Source organism: Belonocnema kinseyi, chromosome 7 (genome assembly GCF_010883055.1).
Source record: "Belonocnema kinseyi isolate 2016_QV_RU_SX_M_011 chromosome 7, B_treatae_v1, whole genome shotgun sequence".
NCBI classification, from domain to species: domain Eukaryota; kingdom Metazoa; phylum Arthropoda; class Insecta; order Hymenoptera; family Cynipidae; genus Belonocnema; species Belonocnema kinseyi.
In genome coordinates, this window is record NC_046663.1 from 79,081,613 (window position 1) to 79,093,751 (window position 12,139).

The following is a 12,139-nucleotide window of genomic DNA, read 5'->3' on the forward strand; positions in this document are numbered from 1 at the left end:
AAAAGAATCATCGATTATATTATTAAATTGAATAGTTTTTGAAAAATAAAAAATAATATCCAAGTACACTTATAGTGAAAAATAATTTTTTTCCAAGTTACCAAAATAAAATAATTTCATCGTAAGTAAATGGGTATTATTGTTTGTCCCTCAACGTTCAGACATCTTAGATTTACCCCACCCAAAAGGAAATACCTACTCTGAAACTTTTCCAAAGTTTCATGAAACTTTTCATTTAGCCAATGTTTCATGAAACTTTACAACCCTTAAATTAAAATTAGAGAAAAGACTTTGACGTCGTCGCAGAAGAAAATGCAAATGTACGGTGCGCAGAAGCTCGCGGAGTTATTTTATCCACTTTATCCAACTTACCGAAGGATCATTTCTGATATCCAGCTGTCAGCCATCAGTTATTGTGGAAAAGTTTATTACTTGCTGTTTGTCAGGACGATTGTATTTTCAGTGTTCGAGGAAAAATCACAACGTTACTGAAGACTGTTGACGGAGTATGGATAGTAACAATCGTTACAACTCGGTATGTCAGATGTCCTGGCAGCAATTTGATCAATAGTTTATAACTTTAGGACCGTATGTTTTAAAGACTAATAGATTGCCATCTCCCTTATTTTCATTTTTGTTGCATTAAATGTCACGCTTTTGTGTAGTTATCTCGTGATTATCATTTCAAGAAAGTCAAATTAAAATTAAAGTGATGTGTATTTGTGAAATATTGTCATTGAGGATAGAAGTTTAAACAAGTGCTGAAGGTGTATTCTGTTACCGTTGTTCATTACGCTGAAAAGAGTATCATATTCGCTTTCATAGTTTCGTATTTAATTGTCATGTTCCTCTCGTGACGTGCAGGAGAACGACAGTCCGGGTGAGACTTCTCCTCGCAAGGACGTTTCTCCACTGACTGTAGCTGACCCTGACCCTGCTAATGGTGCTTCAAATATGATACTTAATCAGTCTAACACAACCACTGACACCCCTACGAATCCTACGACAGCACAAATGGTAATGGCCCATGAAAAAGTACTCTATTATCCGATGTAAATAATTCCACCCTTACGTATTGATTTGCTTTGAATAGAATTCAGAATTTGTTATTGTACTATCCTCACGGCTAGCAACCAATTTCTCTTTTTACGTGTTTTGGATATGCCCTCCGGTTATTTCGAGCCAAGGAAAAAAAACATACTACGCGTTTAAAAAAAAACAACTTTCAGTGGCTGTTTTCAGTTTGTTTATCTATTAGCAAACATAAATTTCTGCACCATCAATTTTGTAAATCAAAATTTATAAACAAGTAACATTTTATTTCACGACATATTTATTCCTATCTAAATGTTTCTAAAAATTATTGATAAAAGAGAAAGTTTCAATTGGAAATAATTTTTTAATATTGGAAAATAATCCCGAGAAGTACAATATCCGACATTATAAAATTCCCGAATTGGAACCGAATAATATTACCGAATTTAAAGATTCCCGACAGAAAATTATCAATCTAGAATATCCCATGTAGAAAATTCCTGAACTTAAACAATACAATTTTTATCATTATTTTTTATTTATTAAAAACAAAATAATCAATTATTTCTTATCGAGAAGAAATTATTTAAAAATTTTAAGTATTAGTTATTTGAAAATATATGTTGCTGGACGAGTTTTTTTAAAAATTATTATTTTAAATCCAAACAATAATTTTAGAAACGTTAACCATTTTTTTAAATAAGAATATTTGATTATTGTATTTTTATTAAATAAATAATATTTCAAAAATAAAATTTAATTTTTTAAAATCGGGAATTTACTTGTTCGGATATTTTACAATTCGGCAATTTGCTGTCGGAAATTTCTTAATATTATATACTGGGAATTTTATTATTCAGGAAATTTATAATTTGGTAATTTTTATAAACTGGCTGGAAATTTTCAATTTGTGTTATTACATACTTTTAGGAAATTTGCCAGTTTGGGAAATGCCAAATTAGAAAATATCCGAGGTAGAAAATTCCCAAATAAAAATGATTTCCATTTTTGTATTTAAAAAATAAATTAAATTATTACAATTGAAATTTTAATTGTTTATATTTGGGAATTTTATTATTTGGAAATTTTCTAGTTCTTATATTTTATGAATTGACAATTTTCTGTCGAGAATTTTCAAACTTCGATAATATTATAAACTGTCGACTATTTTATTAATAGAGAATTTTGCAATACGATAATATTATAAACTGTTTGGGAATTTTCTAATTCAGGAATTTTATTATTCGAGATTTTTAGGTCGTCCCGTATTTCCCATAAGAAAAAAAATACATTTTTATTAATTTTACTCAGAATCGTCAATATTAAGTTAATGTAGTTGAATCTTTTTTAGTACATGCAATATATTTTTAATAAATGCAATACTGCTTTCTACTGATAATTAGATGTTTATATTAATTGTTTAAATAAAAACTCATTGTTTGTAAGCATCTTCTCCCGTATTAATGCGAGAAAGTTGCCGTCTTTTTCTGATTTTTTACTTTGCTTTGGGCTTTTATTTATTAACAAATAATAGATAAACATCATTCTTTAAACAATCTCTTTCTTTTTTGTTGCAATTTTTAGAAAAAACCGCAACTATCTAACATTATTATAGAAGAAGATAGTTATAAGCAATAATATGTTTAAAGAATTTTGTTAAATATAATTATTATCTCACTCCAAGTGAAAAAATGATAAAAAGTGGAAAATTTCAGAAAAAACAGCAACTATCTAGCTTTTTAAATGAGAAAATAAACAATTGCATTAATTCTTACCTCGCTTCATGTGAAAAGGGGCAAAAAGTTGAATATTTCATAAAAAGCAGTACCATTCTAGAGCTATTCAATGATATTATTATTGTTAATAATAACTTGATAATAATGATAATATTAAGAAAAATAATAACTTGAATGAACTATTAACTCACTCGATTGGAAAAGTGTACAAAAAGGGGAAAATATTAGAAAAAACTGCAAATTTCTAGCATTATTCCAATAAAATATTATTAAAGATAATAATAAATGTTTAAACAGCTATTTCTGTTAAATTCAATTGATGATTGCCTCGGTCTAACTGAAAAGTTGAAGGCAAGTTGAAAAATTTGAAAAAAATCACTGTTCTAAGGAAAAATTGAAATGAACAATAACAAATTGTTATCAAAAATTTTGAACACCTAATTATCAAAAGAAAGTAATACTTTATGTATCAGAAACAATTTGTATTAAGAAAAAAAATTGTAAATTATTTTTAGACACATTTGGAATCTTCAAAAATCTTCTTGAATTTTCACAAGAATCTTAGTAAATTTATATTATTTGTATAAGTTTAAAAACAAACTGATTATCTTATTTTCTTGTTCCAGTATTTTGAAATCTGGTTTTAGCTCTAATTTAAGTATTCAAAAACTTATACGAACAAATAGTTATTCGAAAATTTTATTTTGTATTAAAAAGTATTTGGCCACTCAAATTGAAAAACTGCCAGTGTCGATTAAAAATTTTTTTTAAAAGAAAAAGAAGTATTTCTTCTTATCATTAAAAAGATTAACTACGTGTATTTAGAACGCTTCTTAATTTTCATTTGTTTAGAATTAAAAAAGGAATTCTCGATAGTAAGAATGATTTTAACGTATCTATAACATTCAAATGTTTTCTTATCTATCTGAAATAATCAAAAGACTTCTTAGAATGAAATACAAGGCAAAAACGTTATATCAATAAAAAAAAACTGGTTTTCTCTGTTTATTATTACTGAACAGAAAACAAATACAATGAAACTCTTCTATTGTGCTGATTGTGAAACTGGCGGCATTGGGGAACAAGCCCCATATTATACGGCTTCGGATGTAAACGCTTTTGTTTGTTCACGCCTGAGTAACCCCGGGCGTAAATTCTCGGAAGGACGATAGTGAGGCGTTCTATCTAAGAGTTTCACTGTATTAAAAAAAAGTAGTTGGTTTAATTAGTAGTACATTGTTAACCGAGTGAGAAAACTATAGGAGATTCCCAATTATGTGTGTTGGTAATCGACGAGTCCCCTATATCGGTTACTTACTGTTTCACGCTAGGGTCCCAAAATCGCATTTCCCATTCAAGTATTAAAGACATTATATTTTATTATATTTTTGTATGTCTTTGAAAAAACTGTATCATACATAAGATAAATGTCAGCTGAAGATATCATTTTATAGATATCAGGAAAGGAAACAATTTGCAACAATAAACTACTATTCATATATTGATTTTGTTCCGGATATTTCCGAAATACGTACAAAAGAGAAACTGGGTGTGAAAATACTTTTGGATTGAATTTAATCGAGGCTATCGTCCTAGATCATTTAAAATTCCAAGTAATGTGTGATTTTTAGCTTGACCCTTTCTTTAAAAATGCTGTTTGGTATTTCAGAGTTGAATTTTATTAGTGGTATGGCACAAAATCGTCTTGGCATGAAGCTCTTATTATTTTTATTGTAGGCAGAGGAAGACACAATATCACCGCCCAAACCCGATTTTTCTGCGCCACCTCCGTACGAACTAGCTACAAAATTACCCAGCTATGAGGACGTTCAGCGTGAGAAAACACTACAGGGAGAAACCACCCCTCACATACATCCTCAAATTCATATGGTAATTTTTACGTAGCTTTCGTATCTTTGCAGTTCAGAGTGATAACTTGAGGTGACAATTTCTATTTTTTAGCCTGCTGGAATTAGACCGCCACAGCAACCATTAACAATTCTAGCTATTGACACTGATGGCGTGGACGGTGATGCATTGTCAGAGAGCCGAATGCTCGGTACAGATTTTATGTTTTTCACGGCTTTTTTGGGTAAGTTCATGAAAAATCTAGGAATTTAGTCAGGCCTGAGTTTGTCAAAAAATAAGTGAGTGGATTGAGTTATTTTCTGTCTAATTTATAACATCGTAAAATTTTACCTTGTCCTTGTCGTCGACTATTTTTTTATTGGAAAATTAAACGATCATAGCTTCATATAAAAAATGCAATGACGGGAGTGACTATGAAGAGAATATTCCTGAAGAATGGAGTGATTTGCTGAAGTCTGCAAAGGATAAATTGATTCCTGCGCCCCGCTAGAGGCTCCGTATTTGGGTCATTACTGCTTTCTGCTCATGCTCTAAATGTGTATGATCTCAATTTTGATAGAAGGTAATACATAAATTAGATTGTGTAATGCGAATACATGTAGCATATATTTGAGCGCATATATTTTTTAAACTACTTTTAACTAGTTATAACGCCAAAATACCAGGAGCATTGGTCAAAACTAGCTTTTACTATTAAAAACGCGGAGTAAGAAAATGCCTTTGTGAAAACCTGAAGTTTCACATGAAACTATTAGTTTTACTTGCACTTTTCAGCGAAAACCCGAAATACCACGCTGAATACTACAAGTAAAATTAGTTCTCCAAACGCATAATTGGGCTAATCTAGTTTAAACTGATATTTTCAGTTAAAACACGAAATAAGATGGAATTCAAAAAATCGTCGGGTTTTTACAAAAAGGACTTTGTTACTTCGCGTTTTGACTAGTTAAATCTATTTTTGACAAACGCTCGTGGTAATTTCGCTTTTTAGACAGTTAAAACAGGTTTAACCTGAATTCGGGTTAAAACGGTAACACATACAAAAATACACCTCGTTCCAAACTACCTAAAAAAATTTAACCAAATCCAAACCCCTAACATTATTGAAGAAGTGAAAGAAGTAAAACAATAATTACTGCCCGAAAAATCTAAGGATTAATATGAGCTGGCCTTTGATAAATTTGATAAATGGTGGAAACAAAACAGAAGAATTTTCGGAAAGTGATCATCATAATTATAAAAAAACATTCATTTCATATGACGTTTTCGCACCATTTCGGTAAACAGCTATCAGACGCTCACTTTTCAGGGAGCTCTATAGTCTCATAAAATGGTGTTTTCAAATTAAATATCGTACATCACTCGTATGTTTTCATACGTCTTCACGTGAAATTGAGCTCCCCATGTAAAGAAGTGCTTTTTAAATTGCTATAAGCCTTTGAAATCCTCGGAGATTTAATAAAATCCTCTAATTCTTATCAAATACTTTTAAATTTCCTAAAATTGAGCTTACATTCTGTGGAAAATCCTACTAAATTCTTTAGAATCTTTTTAAATAACTTAAACTCTTTGGAAATCCTAGAAAATTCTTTGACATCTCTTGTAATTCTTTAAATCTGAATATTCTTTGGAATCTCGTAAAATAACTTAAATTCATTTTAAATTTTGTAAGTTTCTTCACATCCCTGAAAATGCTTGGAGAACGGAGTATCCTTTGAAACCTAGAAATTTATTTAAATCCTTTAAAATCCATTGCAATTTTTGAAAATGGTACAAATCCTTTAAAATAAGTAGCAGATATTTGACATTTTTTCAATATGAATTAAAATGATCGTTTTCGTTAAATTAAAATAAAGTCAGTTCAAGTCCATGGGAATCTTTGAAGTTAAGAAAAAATTAAAAACCTTGTGAAATTTCTAGAAATACCTTAAAATGTCGTACAACGTTTGACTTAACTAGAGTTTTCCTCAAACTTAAAATACTTGTACTTGTAAATACTGTAAAATTGTTTGATCTTTCTATAATCCTACGTTAAGTAAATAAGTCAATCATTCGTTTGCAGTTTTTCTATTTTTTTCATCACTTTAATATTTAACATTATTTATTTCTGTATTGAGTTTTGTATTATAATTTTCTAAAATGATTTTTCTAGAATCGCGAAAAAATGATTAAAAATCTATTATAGGCCTATACTGAAAACGTTTATACTAACAAAATTAATATAATATATGTGTGTGTGTGTGTGTGTGTGTGTGTGTGTGTGTGTGTGTGTGTGTGTGTGTGTGATGCGTTATGTTTTTAAAAAATAATCCTCCATGCAATCTCAGGCCTGAGTTTAGTCATATTTAAAGATACCATGTACAGACCTTACGTACTTACATAAAATTGTTTACCAATTGCAGTTGCCTTTCTGTTTAACTGGATTGGTTTCTTGCTTCTGATGTGCTTCTGCCACACAGTTGCCTCTCGGTATGGAGCACTATCAGGCTTCGGACTTTCGTTGACAAAATGGACTCTGATTGTTAAACATTCCACCGATTTAGCTTCTCGCGAGAATTCCTGGCTTTGGTGGCTTATCATGGCATTCGGTGAGTAATTGCAATCCCTATAATATGATCTCAGAGAAGAAAATTCTCTAATTTTGGTTTCTTCCAGGAGTTCTAATCTGTGTCCGTGCCATCATCCAATATTTGAATATCAAGCGAGGCTGGAGGCTTCTCTCTGGTAGTCCCCAAGAGCATTTCCTATTTTTTTATTGAGGCTTTGAGCAGAAAATATTGTAACCTTTATGGTATAGAGCAAACAGCATTTTTACTTGAAATTATACTTGTATGGTACATATAACCGACACCCATAGGCAAACATCACTCTAGAAATGTACGAATTGTACTGTGAGAAGCGCAAAACTCAGAAGAGAGCTACTGGAGTTTGCCAAATTTGTTAAAAACCCATAGACTACAAACCAAACTTAGAGAAAAAATTTAATCCAGTAAAGAGATGAAATGGCACCTAAAAATTAGGTTCCTCTTATACTTTTTTATTGCTCAAATAGCAGTGATAGCGCTTGCGACAAACTCCAGTCCTTAATTTACACGTTTTCGCTTCGAACGTACTCGTGTAATTTGTGACACTATTTTCTTTATCGTGCTGTAATCATTATTGGTCTGCACCCGAAGTTTTCGGATCGTGTGACTTTCTTCAATTTTATTCTTCTTTTGTGAAATCACAGATTCCAAACACATTGGCATGATCACAATCAGTGTGAAAATTACCATCGAAGCGGCTTCATATTAGAAATTTGATTAATATGTCCGTCGATATTTCTTGTTTTTACTTTGTAATTTATATATAAACATATTATACATATATAATTATAAATTATGTAAGAATACCTAGGTTAGAGTAAGCTACACGAGTGTTTTAAAAATAATCGATTGGTAATATTACACTTAAGTTCTTTATCAAATACGTCATTGTTATATAATTATTACAATAGTACATTATACCAAATGTATTATAGTACCTTACCAGGATCATTTTTTATTTCCTGGACATGTAAAAAATTCCTCAGAGCCGTAACTAGCCTTTTATGCGCCTGGTGGGAATACATAATTCTGCGAACCCTCTAAATAGTCTAAATCTAAAAGAAGTAATGCCGCAGGCAAGTAAAATATTTCAAGGTTTACATGGCATGTCTCGGATTAATTTTAGAATTCAAATTAGTATCAATAGTAGTATACATTTTGAAAAATAGTAGGAAAATATTAGCAAGAAAATTTTTTAATACATTTCCCCTAAAATCTCATAAAATCATTTCGAATCTTTTAAGATATACCCCATGTACTTTGAAATCCGTTGAAATCCTTCTGGAAAAAAATCCTGGAAAATTCTTTAATCTTTTTACATCCCTTAAAATCCGTATAAATCTCTTGAAATCTGGTCATTTATTTTGCAATCTCTTAATTCTGGAGAAATCTCTGAAATCCGTTGGATATCTTTTAAAAATCTTTTGAAAAATTCTGAAATTCTTTGAAATCTCTGTACAAATTTAAATGCAGCAAACCTGGATTCCGTGTTCCTCCATTTCATATTTCCGAGAATTGAGGCCGTGCGATGTGGATGAGTGGGAAAAGCTTCGGGAGGAAAAAAAACAGGAGAGACAAAATAGTTCCGTGACTCTTGATTTAATGTAACGCTCAATCCCAAAATTGACATTAAATCCAGGTTTGACTGCACTTTAAAATCCTTTGCTTAATCCTTTAAACAATCAAATTAAGTAAGCCTTTTAGTTTGGAATTTATAACATCCATTAAATCTTGTGAAATCCCGAATAATCCTACAAAAATCGAAGAATATCCTGTAAAACATCTTTAAATCTATAATATCTTTCAAAACTCCTACAAAAAGAATGATACTCTCGTAAAATCATCAAAATAAAAAAAATCCTTTAGAATCCCCTGAAATCTCTTATATTTTTTGAGGTTCCTTAAATCCTACTCTCTGATATCTATTAAAAATCCTTGAATTCTCTTAAAATTTCTGGAATATTCTGTAATTTTTTCTAAATCTTATACAATCTTTTAATTTGTTTTGAAATCCTTTGAATCCCTCAAATTTGGTCAAATTCCTTAAATTCCTTAAAATCTTTTGAATTTCTGTAGCCTTATGAAATCATTCGAATCTCCTGATAATTTTTTAAATATATAAATTGGCATTGAAAAAAGTTAAAATCAAACTTATTTTCAATTTCATTACATCATTTGATACGAAATTTGTGATATTTCAAGTGATTCGATAAATTTGTTTAATTTGCAAAAATTCCCGGTGAAACAATAAATTCCCTGTCATTTGCCAATCCAGTGTCCACCTTAATAATCTTACAAAATTCTTTTAAACGTTATTGAATTCCTCGGTATTTAAAAAAATACACTGTTCTTTAAAATACTTTGATAATATTTTTAAATGCATTACATTTGGTGAAATCCGATTCAACATCTTGGAATATTTAATATCTTTTGAAATTCCTTTAAAAATCTTTAAAACTTTTAAATCCTCTGAGACTCCAAAAAGTCCATAGAAGTCCCTTAAAATTGCATTCCATTTCATTTACCCCCTAAAGTTCTTCAGAAAGTCTTTGAAATGATGTACATAAATTCCCTTAAAGTCTCATTTGCAATCCCTTGATACCCTTTTTGAAATTTGCAATATATCTTAGAATTTATTCAAAACTTTTAATTCTTTTGATATCATAATTATAAAAACTTTTTAAATTTTGATTTTCGAGATAACGGATATGTTATTTTAGCCAATCATCAGGGCATATTCTAAGCCTCAATCAGAACGCGTATGGTGTCGGAACTGTTAACATACTTATTTGTGTTTGTAGTGCACTGCTGCGCAATTAACAAAAATTATAGCTAAAATCAATTACTTTTCATGGCCGTTATGTGCTAAAATGTAGTTTTGCACCGACCATTATCAAGTTTTAGAACTGACCTTCTGGTCAGAACTGATCGTTAGAATATGCCCTGCCAATCATCGAAGTTTTAAAAAAATGCATTGTGAGCAATTAAGTGTCGTGAGTCCGTGGCCTGAAATAAAATTGAAATATTTTGATTTGAAATTCAAAAATTCTACATTTCTTTATAAGTGATTTAAAGCCCAAGCCAAATTGTATAATCACATCTTTATTTTAATAAATTTATAATTAGAAAATAAAATACTCTATTAATAATATTTTAATTCTTATAATTTTTATTTCAGGCATTTTTTTAGTTTCTACGAAGAAAGTATGAATGCAATTATTTTAATATTTTCAAGGACAAACTAAATTCTGCAACATCAAAATATAAAAAAAAGAGTGCTTATAAAACATGTATAATTTAAAAAAAATTGAATTTAACAATATTTAGATCTTGAAGGTAGTCCTTTATTTCCTTAAGCAGAGTTTTTGCTATTTTAACAAAGGAAATTTTAATTTTACTTAAAAGTAGGTAAATATTTTTTAAAGGATTGAAAAATTCTTTATAAAAAATTATGGTATTCTTGTACCAGTACTGGAAAGATATAATTCGTTCGGTCCCATGGTGTAATGGTTAGCACTCTGGACTCTGAATCCAGCGATCCGAGTTCAAATCTCGGTGGGACCTGTAACTTTTTTACTAAGTTCAATTTTTTTGTTATTTAGATCATTCGAAGATCTTCTAATTTTTATTCAAAATTGTCAATCTGTTTCTTTAAAAAAGATATTTCGCGACAAGATTGTTATTATTTATTGTTGATTCATTGATTATCGAACTGTCAAGAAACAAAGAAAGCCGAATGCGCGGACGTGTACCTACTACTTTGCGGCACGTTGTTGATCGCTCTGTTTGTTGATGACGAATGATAGTTTTCACTTGAAACCTCCCTGTAATGACGAAGGAGTGAAATCTAATTGTTATTACTAAAAAATCTCTTTGAAAACATCATGAAGCGAACACTCGAAGAAGATATTGATAATTATCTCTCAGAAAAAAATCCACTTGTCTTTTTGGACATAGCGATTGGCGAAGAAAAAGGTAAGGAGAGGTTATGTGCATTTTTCGTATAAAATAGAAAAATTCTTTCTGCATGTTTCAGGAGGGTTAATGATCCCTGTATTTTAAAATTGTGAATAAAAGCTTAATCTTTTAAAATACTTGTCTTCGTTGAACAAATATTTTAGTTTATTGATTCTAATCTGTAAAATGTGAAGTATATATTATGATGTAATTTTATAATTATTGTAATGTATGACACGAAAGTTACACGATTATGAATTTATCTATACATATTTATTAATACGTAGGTAGAAATTGGAAACGAGATTATTTTTTGGCTAGGCAACTTCATTAATTATACGTAAGGGTGAATTTTGAATTTTTAGACCCCTTCGCCCTTTCAGGGCTCTTAAGATTTTGTGATCACGCCCCCCTCTTTTTTCTTATGTCAGATTATATATTTTTTACTCAATATATAAATTATTTTCACTGTAAACGACGTTTTAAGGGATTTCAAAAGATTTGAAAAACTTACAGTGAAGTAATATGATTTAAACAGATTTTCAAGGATTTTAAGGCATTTCAAAAAACAACAAATTATTTAAAAGTGTTACAGTAGTTTTATGAAATTTACCGAATTTTCCAAGCTTTTTAGAAATTTCAAAAGATTTAAAAAATGTAGGGTTTACAATTTTCACCAATTACAAAAGATTATTAGTGATTTTAAGATTTTAAGAAATATTTCGAAGTCACAGAATTTTATTTCGAGAGATACTGAATCATTTTCACAGTTTCTAAAGAATGTCCAAGAATTTTAATGAGATTTCGAAGATTTTAAGGCATTTGAAAGGACCACAAAGTATGTGAAAGAAATACACAATTGTGGGTCCGGATGCAATAAGGGCACATAAAATTTTTTCGTGCGAAAACGAAGTCCCCTGGAGGCTTTAGAAAAATTTTCGAATTTTAATTTTCAAA

At 29.9% G+C, this 12,139-nt stretch overlaps 2 protein-coding genes and 1 non-coding gene across 3 annotated transcripts in view; all 3 read left to right on the top strand.

The window, feature by feature from the left end:
- The first annotated feature begins 353 nt into the window (after positions 1–353).
- LOC117176114 (NEDD4 family-interacting protein 1-like) lies at positions 354–10,263 on the top strand. The gene is made up of 6 exons (XM_033366170.1): positions 354–535; positions 865–1,017; positions 4,509–4,661; positions 4,734–4,863; positions 7,043–7,228; positions 7,296–10,263. The coding sequence occupies exons 1-6, from the start codon at positions 509–511 to the stop codon at positions 7,397–7,399; spliced, it is 753 nt and encodes a 250-aa protein (XP_033222061.1). The 5' UTR covers positions 354–508; the 3' UTR covers positions 7,400–10,263.
- Positions 10,264–10,717: 454 nt separating this feature from the next.
- Trnaq-cug lies at positions 10,718–10,789 on the top strand. Its single transcript has one exon. It is a non-coding gene; the product is annotated as a tRNA-Gln (tRNA).
- Positions 10,790–10,859: 70 nt separating this feature from the next.
- LOC117176025 (peptidyl-prolyl cis-trans isomerase D) overlaps positions 10,860–12,139 on the top strand; it is a 6,640-nt gene continuing 5,360 nt past the window's right edge. The window contains exon 1 of the mRNA XM_033365990.1: positions 10,860–11,200. Within this exon, the coding sequence (XP_033221881.1) occupies positions 11,110–11,200 (91 nt within the window). The 5' untranslated portion in view covers positions 10,860–11,109. The remainder of the gene's footprint in view (positions 11,201–12,139) is intronic.

What these genes read in the sequence shown, in the direction of transcription:
- LOC117176114 (XM_033366170.1), top strand. Translation starts at nt 509, where the DNA reads ATGGATAGTAACAATCGTTACAACTCG. An exon ending in GTAACAATCGTTACAACTCG is followed by an intron (nt 536 to 864) that starts GTATGTCAGATG and finishes CGTGACGTGCAG; the next exon opens with GAGAACGACAGTCCGGGTGA. An exon ending in TACATCCTCAAATTCATATG is followed by an intron (nt 4,662 to 4,733) that starts GTAATTTTTACG and finishes TCTATTTTTTAG; the next exon opens with CCTGCTGGAATTAGACCGCC.